The 20,096-nt window shown below is 43.7% G+C and overlaps 1 protein-coding gene across 1 annotated transcript in view; it reads right to left on the reverse strand.

The window, feature by feature from the left end:
* Positions 1 to 20,096, reverse strand: part of LOC126184442 (nose resistant to fluoxetine protein 6-like) — a 199,611-nt gene that overhangs the window by 30,988 nt on the left and 148,527 nt on the right. Inside the window, exons 10-11 of the mRNA XM_049926832.1 lie at positions 19,850 to 19,929; positions 10,064 to 10,159 (exon numbers count right to left, since the gene is read on the reverse strand). Of these exons, the coding sequence (XP_049782789.1) occupies positions 10,064 to 10,159; positions 19,850 to 19,929 (176 nt within the window). The remainder of the gene's footprint in view (positions 1 to 10,063; positions 10,160 to 19,849; positions 19,930 to 20,096) is intronic.

The following is a 20,096-nucleotide window of genomic DNA, read 5'->3' on the forward strand; positions in this document are numbered from 1 at the left end:
TCATGGCGGGAGTAGCGCGTACACAAGGTATAAAAGGGCAGTGCAGTAGCGGGGCTGTCATTTGTACGCACATGATTCATGTGATGTTCCGACGTGATTATGGCCGCACAATGGAAATTAACGGACCTCTTGAACGCGGAATGGTAGTTGAGGCTAGAAACTTGGGCCATTCTCTTTCGGAAATCGTTAGGAAATTCAATATTTCAAAAAATGTTTAAATGTGTATCGAAACAACACAAAGCTAAAGTGACTGCAGAGCTCAATAGCCATCTTTGAGACCCCGTATCTATCGACACTGTCCGCCGAGAACTCCATAAAGCGAATATTCATGGACGAACTGCTATCCCGAAATCATTAGTAACGATAACCACCTCAAAGAAGCGTTAAACATGGTGTCAGGATCATAAACTCTGGACGGCTGATCAGTGTAAACACGTCATATGATCCGAAGACACAATTTTTTCGTTATTTCGAACATCGGGCCGGGTTTACGTCTGGAGAACGCCAAAAGAAGCCTACAATCCAAATTGCTTGATTCCAACAGTTAAGCATGGAGGTTGAAGTGTGATGTTGTGGGCAGCCATATTATGGTATTCTGCTGGTCCCATCATTACTCACAAAAAAATGTTCAAATGTGTGTGAAATCTTATGGGACTTAACTGCTAAGGTCATCAGTCCCTAAGCTTACACACTCCTTAACCTAAATTATCCTAAGAACAAACACACACACCCATGCCCGAGGGAGGACTCGAACCTCCGACCGAGCGAGGTGGCGCAGTGGTTAGACACTGGACTCGCATTCGGGAGGACGACGGTTCAATCCCGCGTCCGGCCATCCTGACTTAGGTTTTCCGTGATTTCCCTAAATCACTCCAGGCAAATGCCGGGATGGTTCCTCTGAAAGGGCACGGCTGACTTCCTTCCCCATCCTTCCCTAATTCGATGAGACCGATGACCACGCTGTCTGGTCTCCTTCCACAAACAACCAACCAACCAACTCGAACCTCCGCCGGGATCAGCCGCAAAGTCCATGACTGCAGCGCCTGAGACCGCTCGGCTAATCCCGCGCGGCCAATATTTCAAGGTACACACTGTCAAGAATGTGCCGAGAATACCAAATTTCTGGCATTACCTCTCACCGCAGATAACACAGTGGCCGGCGGCCTTCACTTAACGAACGACAGCAAAGGCTTTTCCGTAAAGTTGTCAGTGCTAACAGACAAGTAACACTGCGTGAAGTAACCGCAGAAATCAATCTGGGACGTCCGACGAACGTACCCGTTAGGACAGTTGGGCGAAATTTGGCGTTAATGGGCTATGCCAGCACACGATCGGCGCGATTGCCTTTGCTAACAGCACGACACCGCTTGCAGCGATTCTCCTGGGCTCGTGACCGTATCGCTTGGATATTAGACGTTTGGAAAACCGTGGCCTGGTCAGAAGAGTCCCGATTTCAGTTGGCAAGAGCTGATGGTAGGGTTCGAGTGTGGCGAAGACCCCACAAAGCCATGGACCGAAGTTGTCAATAAGGCACTGTACTGTGCAAGCTCGTGGTGGCTCGATAATGGTGCGGGCTGTGTTTACATGGGATGGACTGGATCCTCTGATTTCAAATGGTAATGTTCGGCAACTTGGAGACCATTTGCAGCTGTCATCTCTTAGAACTCATGTCATTGTGGGCATACAAAGTTTTATGTACTTCCTACTGAGAAAAATGATGGCTTATTGCATTGCAGCATTTGGTATGTCATCCACTATTTATAACTTTTCGGACTTCTGTGATGTCAGACCATCCACTTTACTAATTTCGCTTCTAATAACACAGAGTCCTACATTGGTTCCTCCAGTGGAGATTCTTTTTGAATGCCACTTCAAATAATTTTACCCTCGTGCTGGCTCTTCAGATGGACAATTTTTATTTTCCCTGGCTTCAGGTCTTGGGATGGGCCCACCCGATTGTTGCTATGGGGCGTCTAGCCCACAAACTGCATCTAACTTTAATTCTATCTCGTCGTATCCTTACGCCAGCGCTGCAGAAATTTTCCGACGCCATGCTCCGACCCCCGCCATGATGACTTGCGCGTTCTCGAGTGTTCAGTTGACCGTCACTCGACGATGGTTGTCTTTAGTCCAGTCAACGAAGGAAAATTAGGAGAAAAAAATTCGTGTAGTCGCAATTTTTTTTACAATGATAGGAGGTGGTGACATGTACAACATATTAAAAATTCTGGTCGGAGGAGTATGAGTGTGGAGGGAGGGAGGGGGCGTTTAAATGTCACTTTTTAATGTTTTTCTTTAATAACTCGAGAAATGCGGCTTCTAGCGAAGATCTTAAACTACATTAGCTTTCCTACAAAAAGGGTCCTATTCATGTTTTCTCTAGGACTAAAAGCTTCGAAGTTGCAGAGGATGGAAAAGTCAAAGGTTATTAAACATAGTGTTTCAGTGGTATAAACTTGTTGTTGTTGTTGTGGCCTTCAGTCCTGAGACTGGTTTGATTCAGCTCTCCATGCTACTCTATCCTGTGCAAGCTTCTTCATCTCCCAGTACCTACTGCAACCTACATCCTTCTGAATCTGCTTAGTGTATTCATCTCTTGGTCTCCCTCTACGATTTTTACCCTCCACGTTGCCCTGCAATACTAAATTGGTGATCCCTTGATGCCTCAGAACATGTCCTACCAACCGATCCCTTCTTCTGGTCAAGTTGTGCCACAAACTTCTCTTCTCCCCAATCCTATTCAATACTTCCTCATAAGTTATGTGATCTACCCATGTAATCTTCAGCATTCTTCTGTAGCACCACATTTCGAAAGCTTCTATTCTCTTCTTGTCCAAACTATTTATCGTCCATGTTTCACTTCCATACATGGCTACACTCCACACAAATACTTTCAGAAATGGCTTCCTGACACTTAAATCTATACTCCATGTTAACAAATTTCTCTTCTTCAGAAACGCTTTCCTTGCAATTGCCAGTCTACATTTTATATCCTCTCTACTTTGACCATCATCAGTTATTTTGCTCCCCAAATAGCAAAACTCCTTTACTACTTTAAGTGTCTCATTTCCTAATCTAATTCCCTCAGCATCAGCCGACTTAATTCGACTACATTCCATTATCCTCGTTTTGCTTTTGTTGATGTTTATCTTATATCCTCCTTTCAAGACACTGTCCATTCCGTTCAACTGCTCTTCCAAGTCCTTTGCTGTCTCTGACAGAATTACAATGTCATCGGCGAACCTCAAAGTTTTTATTTCTTCTCCATGGATTTTAATACCTACTCCGAATTTTTCTTTTGTTTCCTTTACTGCTTTCTCAATATACAGATTGAATAACATCGGGGAGAGGCTGCAACCCTGTCTCACTCCCTTCCCAACCACTGCTTCCCTTTCATGTCCTTTGACTCTTATAACTGCCATCTGGTTTCTGTACAAATTGTAAATAGCCTGTATTTTACCCCTGCCACCTTTAGAATTTGAAAGAGAGTATTCCAGTCAACATTGTCAAAAGCTTTCTCTAAGTCTACAAATGCTAGAAACGTAGGTTTGCCTTTCCTTAACCTTTCTTTTAAGATAAGTCGTAAGGTCAGTATTGCCTCACGTGTTCCAGTGTTTCTACGGAATCCAAACTGATCTTCCCCGAGGTCGGCTTCTACTAGTTTTTCCATTTGTCTGTAAATAATTCGTACTAGTATTTTGCAGCTGTGGCTTATTAAACTGATTGTTCGGTAATTTTCACATCTGTCAACACCTGCTTTCTTTGGGATTGGAATTATTATATTCTTCTTGAAGGCTGAGGGTATTTCACCTGTTTCATACATCTTGCTCACCAGATGGTAGAGTTTTGACAGGACTGGCTTTCCCAAGGCCGTCAGTAGTTCCAATGGAATGTTGTCTACTCCGGGGGCCTTGTTCCGACTCAGGTCTTTCAGTGCTCTGTCAAACTCTTCACGCAGCATCATATCTCCCATTTCATCTTCATCTACATCCTCTCCCATTTCCATAATATTGTCCTCAAGTACATCGCCCTTGTATAGACCCTCTATAAAACTTAATGTGTATTATTAAATGATGTGGTACTCAAGTATATACAGTAGAACCGTATAAGGGATAAATTGTGTTGTGGTGTTGTATAGGGTGGAGAGGGTAGGGAAGGGTGGGAGGGAGGGAGGGAGGGAGGGAGGGAGGGAGGGAGGGAGGGAGGGAGGGAGGGAGGAAGTGGGAGGATAGACGCGTGGCAGGTTGCCGGATTGTATTCATGTATTTCCCTCATTTGTAGGTCTGTAGACTGAAGAGCGACCAGGCGCGTCCCCAATGTTTCTACACCACTACGTCACAGAATGCGACTACAGGGTGTTTCACAAAGTTATATCCACCTTTCTGCAGCTCGTCTTATGAATTACGGGCGACGGAGCGTACAGACAACCGGACATGTTTCTTTTCACTAAACTGTCTACCACATTGAAGTGCCTGTCCCAAGTGAAACACTAAACGAACTGTGTAACCGGTCTAACCGACAATGAATTATTCTAAACAAAACAAAACAAACAACAGAAACCGGTACGATGCGAGGGTCGATACGATCATTGGTACTTAACACTACACTGCTATTAAAACGAAAGACTGTACCTAGTAACCAATCAAACACACAAGAAATTTAAAAATTTGAAAATTGCACTAGCAAGCATACAGATAACTGAAAATAATTCGCTCCTCTTCGAAGCTCGTAAAAGTAAATCACAAACGAATATTGTACTCGCCTCATCTGCGCGAGGAGCTCCTCACTGACATCGAACTGTTCTATCCGAAATATTGTGTTACTGGCAGGAATTGCCGGTGTGGTGTCACCACCAGACACCACACTTGCTAGGTGGTAGCCTTTAAATCGGCCGCGGTCCGTTAGTATACGTCGGACCCGCGTGTCGCCACTATCAGTGATTGCAGACCGAGCGCCGCCACACGGCAGGTCTACAGACACTTCTTAGCACTCGCCCCAGTTGTACAGCCGACTTTGCTAGCGATGGTTCACTGACAAAATACGCTCTCAATTGCCGAGACGATAGTTAGCATAGCCTTCAGCTACGTCATTTGCTACGATCTAGCAAGGCGCCATTACCAGTTACTATTGATGCTGTAAAACATGTACCGTCAAGAGCGATGTTCACCATTTATGGATTAAAGTTAAGTATTCCACAGCTACGACCTTTTTTTGCTAGTCTCATTTCCTTGACCTGTTCCAGACCTCACGCCAGCCTGCGTGAGCTAAAACGCGTGCCTTTCGGCTTCCTCTCATAGTGGGTTGGCTCTCTTGCCAATCCACAACACCCGGCACTTGTAAAGTGGGCTGCACTGAGTGGAGCCACTTGCCACTCATCCACAGTATATCTTGCAAGATGGGTATCAATATGTCTGATGGACTAGGACTGATCATGCTCAAATCTAACTGGTAAAATGTATCCGACAATTTTGATTTCATTGTCTCCATTCTCAACGGCTTCAATACAGCATGAAGGGTATCAACTGCACTATCCTAGCCCCAGTTCTTCCAACATCTTAAGAGACCGACAGCTTAAATTTGCTCCCTCTGTAACAGAACTAGATCATCTATGTTGTTATGGAACTTCAAATATTTCAACATAAATCAAGTAATGCATTACAGCAGATCATCTACAGCTACAACTTCATCAATATCCCGTTTGACGGTGTGTGGTGGAGGCTACATGTGATTGTATTATATTGTATGGTAACCGGGGGCCTAGAAACGATGGAGAGGCTTGGTCCCCGCCGCAGCCGCAGTGGTCCATAACCTCACGACGACTACTGCAGTCCACTTCACCTCTCCGCCGCCCCACACTGAACCACTCTTTCAGGGTTATTGTGCGGTTCAGCCCCCGGGGCCGCCCCCCCCCCCCCCCCCCCCAAGGGAACCTCTCACACAAGGCCAGTGTAACCCCTATGTTTGCGTGGTACATTAATGGTGATGTACGCGTATGTGGAGAACTTGTTTGCACAGCAGTCACCGACATAGTGTAGCTGAGGCGGGATAAGGGGAACCAGCCCGCATTCACCGAGGCAGATGGAAAACCACCTAAAAACCATCCACAGACTAGCCGGCTCACCGGACCTTGCCACAAGTCCGCCGGGCGGATTATTGTCGGGGACCAGGCGCACCCTCTCAATCCCGAAAGCCGTGCGTTAGACCGCACGGCTAACCGGGCGGGCGAGGATACTTCTGATCCCTCCCTTCCCTGTTCCATTCGCAAGTGGTGCTTGGGAACAATGACTGTTGGTAAGCCTCTGTATTAGCTCCAATTCCTCGAATTTTCTCATTGTGGTCATTTCGCCAGACGTACATGGGAGGAAGTACACGTTTTCCTACTCTTCCTGGAAAGTACTCTCTCAAAATTTCAATAGCAAACCTCTCTGTGATACACAACGACTCTCTGGCAGCCTCTGCCACTGGAGTTTGTTGAGCATTTCCGAACGCTCTCGCACCGACTAAATGATCCCGTGACGAAACGTGCTGCTATTCGTTGGATATTCTCTCTCTCTCTCTTTCTCTCTCTCTCTCTCTCTCTCTCTTCTATCAGTACTATCTGGTAAGTTAGGTTTGAACATGATCAGTCCTAGTCCACCAGACATATTGATACCCATATTGCAAGATATGTTGCTAAACATGGTTTTTCGAAATTTCTTCACCAAGGAAGACGAAGTAAATATTTCAGAGTTCGAATCACAAACAACAGCCATCACAAATGACTTCTAACCTGTGGAATATCGTCTCAATTGTGCCACTGGATTCTTAATTTCCTGTCAGAAAGATCACAATTCGTAGAAATTGACGGAAAATCATCGAGTGAAAAAAAAGTAATATCTGGCACTCGGAAAGGAAGTGTCATAAGTGCTCTGCTGTTCCTGATTTACATAAATGATTTAGGAGACAATCTGAGCAGTCCATTATTTGCAGATGATGCTGTCATTTACCGTCAGATGTCCAACATTAACTGAAAAATGATTAAGATAAGGTATCTGTATGGTGCGAAAAGTGGCAATTGACTCTAAGTAATGAAAAGTGTGAAGTCATCCACATGAGTGTGAAATGAACACACGGAATTTTGGTAACACGATAGGTCATATAAATCTAAATGCTGTAAATTCAACTAAATACTTGGGGATTGCAATTGCGACTAACTTAAATTAGAACGATCACATGGGTAATGTTGTACGGAAAGCGAACCAAAGACTGCGATTTATTGGCAGAACACTTCGAAAAAGCAACAGGTCTACTGAAGAGACTGCCTACACTACGCTTGTCCGTGCTATTCTGGAGTACTGGTGAGTGTTGTGGTATACGCATGATATAGGATTTACCGATGACATCGAAAAAGTTCAAAGAAGGGCAGCTCGTTCCGTATTGACACAAAATAGGGGAAAGAGTGCCACAGATATTATACGCGATTTGGAGTGGCAATCACTAAAGCAAAGGTGTTTTTAGTTGCAGCAGGATTTTCTCATGAAATTTCAATCACCAACTTTCTCCACCAAGTGCTAAAATATTTTGTTCCCGCCCACCTACACAGGAAGAAATGATCATCATAATGAAATTAGGGAAATCAAAGCTCGCAAGAAAAGATGGACAACTGTTCGTTTTTCCTGTGCGCTGTTCATGAGTGTAGAGAAATAGCAGAAATAGCTTGGAGGTGGTTTTATGAACACTCTGCCAGTCACTCAATTATGAATTGCAAAGTAATCATGTACATGTAGAAGAATGGTGAGAGAAGTTCAGTATCTTTCTGGTCATTCATTAACTCACCGTTAAGTGTCTACGACACGGTTAAATGGCTTTACAATATGCTGTCAATGACAGACAGCAGCAAGATGCCACGTTCATCAATCCAATTTCTTTCCCATCAATACAACATAGGTCACTGACAACAACACACAAATTAAGCAGTTCTCAGTCACTGTTTATGGGGACATATTTTGCATAAAAGCTCACTTAACAACTGGAAATACATACTCACTTAAGAAACTGAACATAACTTCATTATATAAACACGAGCTCAGTAAAGTTGTTTTGTCTACTTACATAATAGAACAAGGCAGGAAATGCTGGGGAGATATAGATTGTCTGTAAACTGAAAAGTGAACAATACTCATGGTGGTGGAAGCCGCCATTCCCAAAAGAACGCTACAACTGCCGTACAGGATAACTAAGCATCAGTTTCCCATCTAGCAGCGTATGACAGTGTGCAGAGATATACTTAGAATCTGTGCATATGCTTTTCTTGCATTAGCATTAGTAGGAACTCGTATCTGTATTCAATGTAGTGTTAGCACGCTTGGTGAAAATAAAAAAAAAAAAAAAACCGGGAATGTCTGCGCACTGCGTTGACAGTGATTCAGAAGGCGTGTTGGGAATGGATCGATTTAAATCGGGCATTACGTGAAAAACGACCGGAATACGGAAAAATGCAACACAAAGTCATATTGCTGCATGATAATGATTGTGGGCAAGTATAAAGCATTGGAGAAGTCTGGGGAAGGTTCTGCTAACCTGGCGAGAAAGCCTCATCGGAGGAAACGCATGTTACGAACTGGGGCAGTTATCGATAAGGCTCAGGCGCTGATTTCGGAGGACTCGGGACAATCGCCGAGGAACTGTCGTCCATATCGAATGTCAGGAGCGAACAACGCATCATATGGTAGAGGAAGACCTCATTCGAGCCATTTAGGCCAAAACTAGTTCTCGGATAACGTTGACATGTTCTGGTCAAAGGAGTTCTGGTAGTCTTACTTGAACCCTCTCGACTACTATTCTTGGAGTGTAGTCGAAATAGTTACCAATAAGATGAGGCACCCTAATGTCGCATCTGTACGCACCGCTGTCGAAGCAGCGTTCGCGAATATGGACAGCACTGTTTTAAAGGGTGTGCGAGATCGCTTCAAGACGAGATTGGAGGCGGCCATTGCGGCTGACGGGGGTTACATCGAGTAATGTTACTCTTGAAAGATACCACTACTTATATGTAAAAAGATTTTCATTCTCATTTGTATCTTGTTTTACTAAATTTGCTTTTAAACACGTTTCATTTGTCGGGATTTACGCGCCACACCCTTTAGCGGGATAATGAAAGTGGGGACTCGCTTGCTGAAGTTCACAGGTCTACAGAGGAGGGAAGTGCATGACAGCAATCCAGTGACTTGCCTTACCTCACGCGTCTGTCCTCTCCACCACCATTCACCCCCATTCCCCCTTCAGCCTGTCACAGTCCAGAACACAGTTTATCCCTTAATACAGTTATACAGCACTTAGATGTGGTTCATACATTTAATATTTGTTCTTAACCCACTTCATTTAACAATAAACACTATTTTTAATAATCTTATACTGGTCCTAGAGAAAAAATTAGTATTACCTTTTTTGTAGGAAAGTTAATGTAGTTTAACACTGTACTGGAAAAAATTTCGCTAGAAGCAGCAGTTTTCAAGTTATTCAAGAAAAACTTAAAAAAAAAGAGATCCTTAAATGTCCCCTCCCCACGGTCACACCCCACATGTCAGGACTTTGTAGTCTGTTGTTCATAGCACTCCCCGCTACTACTGTGCAAAAATTTGTGACTATGCGAAATTTTCCCCTATTGACTTTTTTTTTGTCTTCGTTGAATGGGCTACTTCGGCTGTGACCTGCTACAGCGAATTCTGATTGCAGTGCTTAATCAAAACTGAAATACAGTATAGCAAATTCTGATTGCAGGGCTTAATCAAAACTGAAATACAGTATCTCGTGTTCCATAGGCTGGATCACGATGCGGTTTGCACAAATCAATCTTATATAATAGACGCACACATACATTTTATGTTCCGCCCTTTCTTGTCATTTTAACCAATTATTGTGATTCCAGAACACAAGAAGCCGGAAATGAGAGAGGTTAGTGAGATAACATATCACTGTCGCGTCTCAAGTCATCACTCTTGGAAGTCACATAAAAAGATTTGTGAAGTAAGGAAACATGAGCAACATCTATAATCTTTTTAACATGTAGAAGACACGTAAGTACCTGGCTTTGTACTCGTACTGCACCGAGATAAACGCAGTGGTCGACCAAGAACACAGCAGCAGGGCAGCCCAAGCTACGCACGCAGTTCTGAAGAACCTGAAACAAAGGTTCTTAATTCAGGCATACTGCTTCACTGCATTAAGATTATACTCTTCTAATGCAAGTATTTGTAAACAGAGACAAGAGTTTCGAATTCCTGCTATATACGAAAATCAGCGCTTGGTTTATTTTATATTAATTTTCTTGGATTCAATAAATACATGTACACTAGGTGATCAAAAGTATCCGGACACCTGGCTGAAAATGACTTACAAGTTCGTGGCGGCCTCCATCGGTAATGCTGGAATTCAGTATGGTGTTGGCCCACCCTTACCCTTGATGACAGCTTCCACTCTCGCAGGCATACGTTCAATCAGGTGCTAGAAGGTTTCTTAAGGAATGGCAGTCCATTCTTCATAGAGTGCTGCACTGAGGAGAGGTATCGATGTCGGTCGTGAGCCCTGGTACGTAGTCGGCGTTCCAAATCATCTCAAAGGGTTTCTATAGGATTCAGGTCAGGACTATGTGCAGGCCAGTCCATTACAGGGATGTTATTGTCGCGTAACCACTCTGCCACAGGCCGTGCATTATGAACAGGTGTTCGATCGTGTAGAAAGCTCCAGTCGCCATCCCCGAATTGCTCTTCAACAGTGAGAAGCAAGAAGGTGCTTAAAACATCAATGTAGACCTGTGCTGTGATAGTGCCACGCAAAACAAGAAGGGGTGCAAGCCCCCTCTATGAAAAACACGACCACACCATAATACCACCGCCTCCGAATTTTACTTTTGGCACTACACACGTTGGCAGATGACGTTCACCGGGCATTCGCCATACCCACACCCTGACATCTGATCGCCACATTGTGTACCGTGATTCGTCACTCCACAGAACGTTTTTTCACTGTTCAGTTGTCGAATTTTTACGCTTCTTACACCAAGCGAGGCGTCGTTTGGCATTTACCGGCGTGATGTGTGGCTTATGAGCAGCCGCTCGACCATGAAATCCAAGTTTTCTCACCTCCCGCCTTACTGTCATAGTACTTGCAGCGGATCCTGATGTTGTCTGGAATTCCTGTGTGATGGTCTGGGTATATGCCTGCCTATAACACATTACGACCTTGTTCAAATGTCGGCGCCCTCTGTCAGTCAACAGACGAGGTCGGCCTGTACGCTTTTGTGTTGTACGTGTCCGTCTTCACGTTTCCACTTCACTATCACATCGGAAACAGTGGACATAGGGACGTTTATAAGTGTGGAAATCTCGCGTACAGACGTATAACACAAGTGACACCCCATCACCTGACCACGTTCGAAGTCCGTGAGTTCCGCGAAGCGCTCTTCTGCTCTCTCACGATGTCTAATGACTGCTGAGGTCGCTAATATGGAGTACATGGCAGTAGGTGGCAGTACAATGCACCTAACATGAAAAACGTATGTTTTTGGGGGTGTCCGGGTACTTTTGATCACATAGTGTACAATGGAAGAAATATTTGCAACATTCTTACATACACGTTTTAATTTGCAAAAATGTCATTAGGATATTGCTGTTTATGCTGCACACCATTTAATTTATGTTCTAGTTCATCGTTATACGTCAGCTTAAACTGCGCGTTTTTTTACAACATATAATCCCTATTTTCGAAGAGTTAGTATTTCAAAGGACTTATCTGTAGTCATCTCCTCCAACTCAATCCATGAAATTATTAACAGAACGAATTGATGTACTTCTTATGAACAATCTCACATTACGTAAATGGTATGTAATACTAAACCTCAGTGCAGTAATGCGGTTTGTCTATGTAAGATACCCAAACTGTTTCTGCTCTTTACAATGCTCAGAATTATTACATGCACTCCAGTCCGTATACTTTTAAATGTTCGTGGTAAGCTCTTAATTAACGTGTAAGTGGAATAGATGTGCAAAGTTTCTGATTTTTTCCACACCATTGAGAACTATCTTAGAACATGCAGAAGAGACATTAGTATATCAGTTCTTTTGTATATCAAAGTAGTCCCATACTCAGGGAATGAGCGTAGGAGAGCAGATGCAGGAATGCTGCGTCGCCTTTCAAGGCAAGGTCGTAGTCGAAGTGGTCTGCCAGTGTCTTCTTTCGACCTATTATGAAGTGTCAAATGTGTATCAGTCTCGTATGGATGGCTGTGATGAGTGCTTGCACAAGGTAGTGTTGGGTGTGTGTTGTTCTGGATGAAGGGAAGAGGAAGGGTGACACCAAAAATGGTTCAAATGGCTGTAAGCACTATGGGACTTAACATCTGAGGTCATGAGTCCCCTAGACTTAGAGCTACTTAAACCTAACTAACCTAAGGACATCACACACATTCATGCCCGAGGCAGGATTCGAAACTGCGACCGTAGCAGCAGCGCGGTTCCGGACTGAAGCGCCTAGAACCGCTCGGCCACAGTGGCCGGCTAAGGGTCACACCTTGTGCCGGCACATAGCCTACTTCTCTCGAATAGCACCAACAGGGCCGCTGAGCTTAATGTCTCTATACGAAAGACGGATCACTAATAACAGTATCACATGCCCTCACTTCATGGGAGACTGCAGAGAGGTTTGGAATTTAATCCAGGAAATTGGCACAGAGATTGGTGGTCTGGAACTTATTCCACCACCTCTCCTCCCTTTGCTGGCCAAATGCTAATAGTGACAATTTTCGACCACCAGGATTCGAACTTGCTTATCTCCGCGTCGAGCGCCACCCACACGCCGACGTGCCTCGACTACGGAGGCAGGCGTTTGTACATATGATTTATGTATTTTTATTTTTGTGGAATGTTCCTCATCCCATCCCCTGTGGGTCTGGGGATCGGACAGTATATCTACAGGGCTATTACAAATGATTGAAGCGATTTCATAAATTCACTGTAGCTCCATTCATTGACATATGGTCACGACAAACTACAGATACGTAGAAAAACTCATAAAGTTTTGTTCGGCTGAAGCCGCACTTCAGGTTTCTGCCGCCAGAGCGCTCGAGAGCGCAGTGAGACAAAATGGCGACAGGAGCCGAGAAAGCGTATGTCGTGCTTGAAATGCACTCACATCAGTCAGTCATAACAGTGCAACGACACTTCAGGACGAAGTTCAACAAAGATCCACGAACTGCTAACTCCATTCGGCGATGGTATGCGCAGTTTAAAGCTTCTGGATGCCTCTGTAAGGGGAAATCAACGGGTCGCCCTGCAGTGAGCGAAGAAACGGTTGAACGCGTGCGGGCAAGTTTCACGCGTAGCCCGCGGAAGTCGACGAATAAAGCAAGCAGGGAGCTAAACGTACCACAGCCGACGGTTTGGAAAATCTTACGGAAAAGGCTAAAGCAGAAGCTTTACCGTTTACAATTGCTACAAGCCCTGACACCCGATGACAAAGTCAAACGCTTTGAATTTTCGGCGCGGTTGCAACAGCTCATGGAAGAGGATGCGTTCAGTGCGAAACTTGTTTTCAGTGATGAAGCAACATTTTTTCTTAATGATGAAGTGAACAGACACAATGTGCGAATCTGGGCGGTAGAGAATCCTCACGCATTCGTGCAGCAAATTCGCAATTCACCAAAAGTTAACGTGTTTTGTGCAATCTCACGGTTTAAAGTTTACGGCCCCTTTTTCTTCTGCGAAAAAAACGTTACAGGACACGTGTATCTGGACATGCTGGAAAATTGGCTCATGCCACAACTGGAGACCGACAGCGCCGACTTCATCTTTCAACAGGATGGTGCTCCACCGCACTTCCATCATGATGTTTGGCATTTCTTAAACAGGAGATTGGAAAACCGATGGATCGGTCGTGGTGGAGATCATGATCAGCAATTCATGTCATGGCCTCCACGCTCTCCCGACTTAACCCCATGCGCTTTCTTTCTGTGGGGTTATGTGAAAGATTCAGTGTTTAAACCTCCTCTACCAAGAAACGTGCCAGAACTGCGAACTCGCATCAACGATGCTTTCGAACTCATTGATGGGGACATGCTGCGCCGTGTGTGGGAGGAACTTGATTATCGGCTTGATGTCTGCCGAATCACTAAAGGGGCACATATCGAACATTTGTGAATGCCTAAAAAAACTTTTTGAGTTTTTGTATGTGTGTGCAAAGCATTGTGAAAATATCTCAAATAATAAAGTTATTGTAGAGCTGTGAAATCGCTTCAATCATTTGTAATAACCCTGTAATTTAATCTTATTAAAAACGTGAAATACTTTCTCAGTGTTCAAGGTAAGAAACTTTAATACAGCACAAACTTTTCTTTCTTCCCTAATGTTTGTGAAAGTTGAAAGACCCAGAAAGGATTGCCTAAGTTAATTTATATATTTATATGGATATGGTGTCGGGAATGTCCGAAAGAACAGACACCATATCCAGATAAGTATATAGTTCTGGCAATACCGGCCATGACCTTCTTCTTCTGTGCATATGCACACATATTCCCCAAACTGTTACAGGACTTGGTAAGAATGTCTTCCACGAGTAATGAGTGTGTTGGGGTGGGACACTACGAATGTAGTGTGTCGACATACAAGGTGAGAATGTGCGTCTCGCGGGAGGCGTTCGCGAGATAGTACCTGCAGTCGTCCTATCCTCCGTGCCCTCGGTGGCTCAGATGGATAGAGCGTCTGCCATGTAAGCAGGATATCCCAGGTTCGAGTCCCGGTCGGGGCACACATTTATCACCTATCCCCGTTGATATATATCAACGCCCGTCAGCAGCTCAAGGTATTAATATAATTCTAATTAAGTTAATTTAAGTTCGGAGGATCTGTAGCTTGGAATCCAGTGTAAGAGATTACGACTGCGGAGGCATGGCATATTCGTAGATACAGCATCGTTCACTCTTGTATGACCGGAAATATATGTGTTACACAAAGATCGCTCACTGGAAACGTATAAATCAAGTTTCAGTATGCGTCTTCGACATCAAAGCGCGCACAATATCAGTAAGTAACTGGGTTCAAAAGGAGCAGAATAAGTGGACTCTGGGAAACAGGTTTAGTGTATGTTGACTTTTGGTTCGTAATGAATATACCACTACCACAGTGATGCAGATGTGGAATCCATGACTTGAAGGATATCATACGCGCCGGCCGAAGTGGCCGTGCGGTTAAAGGCGCTGCAGTCTGGAACCGCAAGACCGCTACGGTCGCAGGTTCGAATCCTGCCTCGGGCATGGACGTTTGTGATGTCCTTAGGTTACTTAGGTTTAACTAGTTCTAAGTTCTAGGGGACTAATGACCTCAGCAGTTGAGTCCCATAGTGCTCAGAGCCATTTTTGATATCATACGCAGCGACGAGCAAGTGCCAGCCAGTCAAGGTAACAACAGCAGGGGATAGCCACACTCTAGCCTGCATTGCTGTAACGGACTGTACAGCTTTGTGCATAGTGATAACTTAGTGCTGGACATGTCTGTATCGATGATTTACGTCGTATGTTGCAGCGCGTACGCCCTTGCGTCGGCTCCGATTGTCTCCCTTCAACCTGTCTCATTGTGATTGTCACATATGTGTTAGATAATACTGCGGTCACTACATCCCGGTACTCTAAATGCCTGAGTGGCATACCGGACAAACTCCGAGTGCAGTAGTTTTGAACTACACTGAATACTGCTATTGGTGCCAACCTTCCGCATTTCCGGGATTCTCCCGAAAAAAAGGCGATTATTTTTTAAAATCTCTTGGCTCCAGGAATGCAGCTAAAATCTTCCGAATTTTTTCATCGCGTAGCCGTCGGTCGCGCCAAAAAAGTACCTACAGTTCGCTCACTTTGTCTTGGCGGCTGGTCCCGAAGTTCCCCCAGGGCATTTCGGAATCAAAAATGGTTCAAATGGCTCTGAGCACTATGGGATATTTCGGAATCATTCGGAACACTGCACGTCACCGTCACCTGATTCCCATTGCCGCCAACGTTCACTCTTCCATATGAAATTGAAACCATTGCCGCTGTTTGGTACGAGACGCGTACGCGAGTTTCTCGGTTGGCAGTTCTGAATCGATAGTGATTCTGCATTCTCTCCCGGACTTGATCGTGTAATTAATTGGTGACCAGAGGTGGCTGGAACTGAAGGCATTTTGTATTGTAAGCATTAACGTGTAAATATTATTGGTGTTATTTTCTTAGTAAAGCATTACGTCGGGTTCCGAAAGCCCAACGCAGACACCGCCGAAAAAGGGAAAAGTCAAGAAGTATCATACAAGATTTGACGAAACTTGTTTGAACGATCCTCTGATTAGTGCTTGTTTAAAAAAAACAATTAAAGATTTCATCACTGGATGTAAAGTATGAAGAACAGATATTTAAGTGAAATATAAAGGGAATTGTGCATTCGGAATGTTAAAAAAAGCATAAGTTATGTCTCAAAAACAAGATTGCGAAGCCATCAGTTTCTAGTTTTTTTGTAAAAAAATATTCACAAGAAGAAGATTTATTTACTTCCTCTGAAGTTACATCTGTATATCAGGGAATTAAACATCAACACTGCTATTCAAGTCAAGACTGTAAAAATAAGTTATTTCCTGATTCAGAAGTTGCAAAGAAATAGCAGCCAGTGGTGCCGTTTATGCTCCTCGACCCCTATAACTGCCGTCTGGTGTCTGTAAAAGTTGTAGGTAGCGTTTTGCTCTCTGTATTTTAGACCTGATAACTTCAGAATTTCAAAGAGATTATTACAGTCAAGATGGTCAAAAGCTTTCTGTAAGTCTACAAATGCTATAACCGTACATTTGCCTTTCCTTAATCTATATTCTAAAATAAGGCCCTAGGGTCAGCATTGCCTCACATGTTCTAACTTTCTCTGAAATCTAAACTAATCTACCCTGAGATAGGATACTGTAAAGAATTCGTGTTTGTATTTTGCAACAATGACTTATTAAACTGATAGTTTGGTAATTTTCACGACTGTCAAACCCCGTTTTTTTTTTTTTTTTTTTTTAAAAAAAATTGGAATTATTATATTCTTCTTGAGTTCTGACGGTATTTCGCCTGTCTCACACATCTTGCACACTAGATGGAAGAGTTTTGTCATTGTTGGCTCTCCAAAGACTATCGTATACTTCTGGCCCCTTGTTTCGACATATATCTTTCAAATCTCTGTCAACATTCTTCTCGTAATATCATATCTCCTATCTCATCCTCATCTGGGACCACCTTCTTTTCTATAATATTGCCTTGAAGTTCATCTCGCACGTATAGACCCTCTACATATCCTTCCACCTTTCAGCTTTTCCTTCTTTGTTTAGAACTAGTTTTCCATCTGACCTCTTTATTCATACAACTGCTTCTCTTTTCTCCAAAGGCCTTTTTACTTTTTATATAGGCCGTATCTACCTCTCCCCTAGTGAAATATGGTTCTAAATCCTTACATTTGTCTTCTAGCCATTCCTGCTTAGCCATTTTGCACTTCTTGTCAGTGTCGTTTCCTAAACGTCTGTATTCCTTTTAGCCTGCTTCATTTGCTGCATTTTTGTATTTTCTCCTTTCATCAATTAAATTCAGTATCTCTTGTGCAAACCAAGGATTTCTATTAGGCCTTGTCTTTTTATCTATTTTGTCCTCTGCTGCTTTCACTATTTCATCTCTCAAGGCTACCCACTCGTCTTTTACTATATTCCTTTGACCTGTTCTAGTCAACCGTTGCCTAATCCTTCCTCTGAAACTCTCAACAACCTTTGGTTCTTTCAACTTATCCAGGTCCCATCTCTATAATTTCCTACCTTTTACCAATTTCTTCAGTTTTGATCTACAGATCATAACCAATAAATTGTGGTCCGAGTCCACATCTTCCCCTAGAAATACCTAAAAATTTAAAATATGGTTCCTAAATCTCTGTCTTGCCATTAAATAATCAATTTGAAACCTTCCGGTGTCTCCACGTCTCTTCCACATATACTACCCTCGTTTATGATTCTTAAACCAAGGGTTAGCGATGATTAAATTATGCTCTACGCAAAATTCTACCAGGCGGCTTCCCCTTTCATTTCATCCCTCTCTATTTTTCCTTCTCTACCGTTTCCTGCTATCGAATTCCAGTCCCCCATCACAATTAAATTTTCGTCTGCTTTAACTATCTGAATAATTTCTTTTATCTCGTCGTAAATTTCTTCAATCTCTTCATCATCTGCGGAGCTAGTCGGCATATAAACTTGTAATGCTGTGGTAGGCGTGGGCTTCGTGTCTATCGCGGCTACGGTAATGCGTTTACTTAGCTGTTCATAGTAGATTACCCACATTCCTGTTTTTTTAAACCCACTCCTGCATTACCCTACAAACTTGTATTCACCTGTTCAGAAGTCCTGTTCCTCCTGGCACCGACTTCGCTGATTCCCACTACATCTAACATCAGTCTATCCATTTTCCTTTTCAATTTTCTAATCTACTTGCCCGATTAAAGGATCTAACATTCCATGCTCCGATCCGTAGGGCGCTAGTTCTTTTTCTCCTGATGACGACATCCTCCGGAGTAGTACCTGCCAGGAGAGCCCAATGGGGGACTGTTTTACCTCCGGAATATTTTATCAAAGAGGACGTCATCATCGTTTAACCGCCGGCCAGGATGACCGAGCGGTTCTAGGCGCTACAGTCTGGAACCGCGCGACCGCTACGGTCGCAGGTTCGAATCCTGCCTTGGGCATGGATGTGTGTGATGTCCTTACGTTAGTTAGGTTTAAGTAGTTCTAAGTTCTAGGGCACTGATTACCTCAGAAGTTAAGTCCCATAATGCTCAGAGCCATTTGAACCATCGTTTAACGTTACAGTAGAGCTGCGTGTCCTCGGGGAAAATTACGGCTGTTGTTTCCACTTACTTTCAGTCGTCCGCAGTAGCAGAACACCAGCGCCGTTTTGGTTGATGTTACAAGACCCGATCAGTCAATCATCCAGACTGTTGCCTCTGCAGTTACTGAAAACGCTGCTGCCCCTCTTCAGGAACCACAAGTTTGTCTTGCCTATCAACAGATACCTGTCCGTTGTGGTTGCACCTACGGTACGGCTATCTATATCTCTGAGGCACGCATGCCACCTCACCGACGGCAAGGTCTATGGTTCATGGGGGATTGATGCCATAGGCTACAGAATATATTGCTTCACGAATAACGTGTTAAATAATTAAGACAGTACGGCAACAATTATAACTTTTCATGTAAATTGAAGTTGGACGGGGAGAAAAGGGAAGGGATTACTGATGTCAGCTGCATCAGGATATTATGCGGAATCAGCGGTGACGAGTGAAAATGTGTACCAGATCGGGATTCGAACCCGGGATCTCTTGCTGACTAGACAGATGCGTTAACCACTCCGCCATCCGGGACACAGTGTTATCGCAACTGCACGGACCACCTTGGCACGCCGTATGGCGACACACATTCCCACTGATCGCCGTCTACCTGCAGTTCCTGTCCATTTCCTCCATGCTCGCTACTCTGAGATTTCCGTAGGAGGTCGGTCGTACTTGTGCATCCACACTGAAGAAGGTGGATCCATTGCCCATCTAGGTGAAACAGTTATACGAATAAGTGGTGTCTGTTCTTTCGGACATGTCCTAAGGAGCAGACACCACACATTCGTACACTTTTTACATGAGAGGGATGTTACGGCCAATAGAACAACTGAATAAGAAATTGTGACACACACACACACACACACACACACACACACACACACACACACACACACACACACTAATGCGGATGCGTTTATGCTTAAAAAGTACCTGTCTAGGAGATGTTTTCTTTCTGAACTTACCTGGTAGATATGAGAAGTAATAAAATTCCAAGTACATAAAACTGTGTGTCATTTGCCATGTACCAGCTCCACAGCATACACTGAAATAATGAGAACATAGCATTTGATGATCTGATTCTCAAATTAGGAGTGTGTTAACTAAATACTTTTAATTTGAAATGCCTCTATGGATAATTTAATTTTCTTTTGGACTGATAGGAAGTATGGCATACCTACAGATTAAACCAGGGTAAATTAATTTCATGTT

This window comes from Schistocerca cancellata, chromosome 4 (assembly GCF_023864275.1).
Source record: "Schistocerca cancellata isolate TAMUIC-IGC-003103 chromosome 4, iqSchCanc2.1, whole genome shotgun sequence".
NCBI classification, from domain to species: Eukaryota; Metazoa; Arthropoda; class Insecta; order Orthoptera; family Acrididae; genus Schistocerca; species Schistocerca cancellata.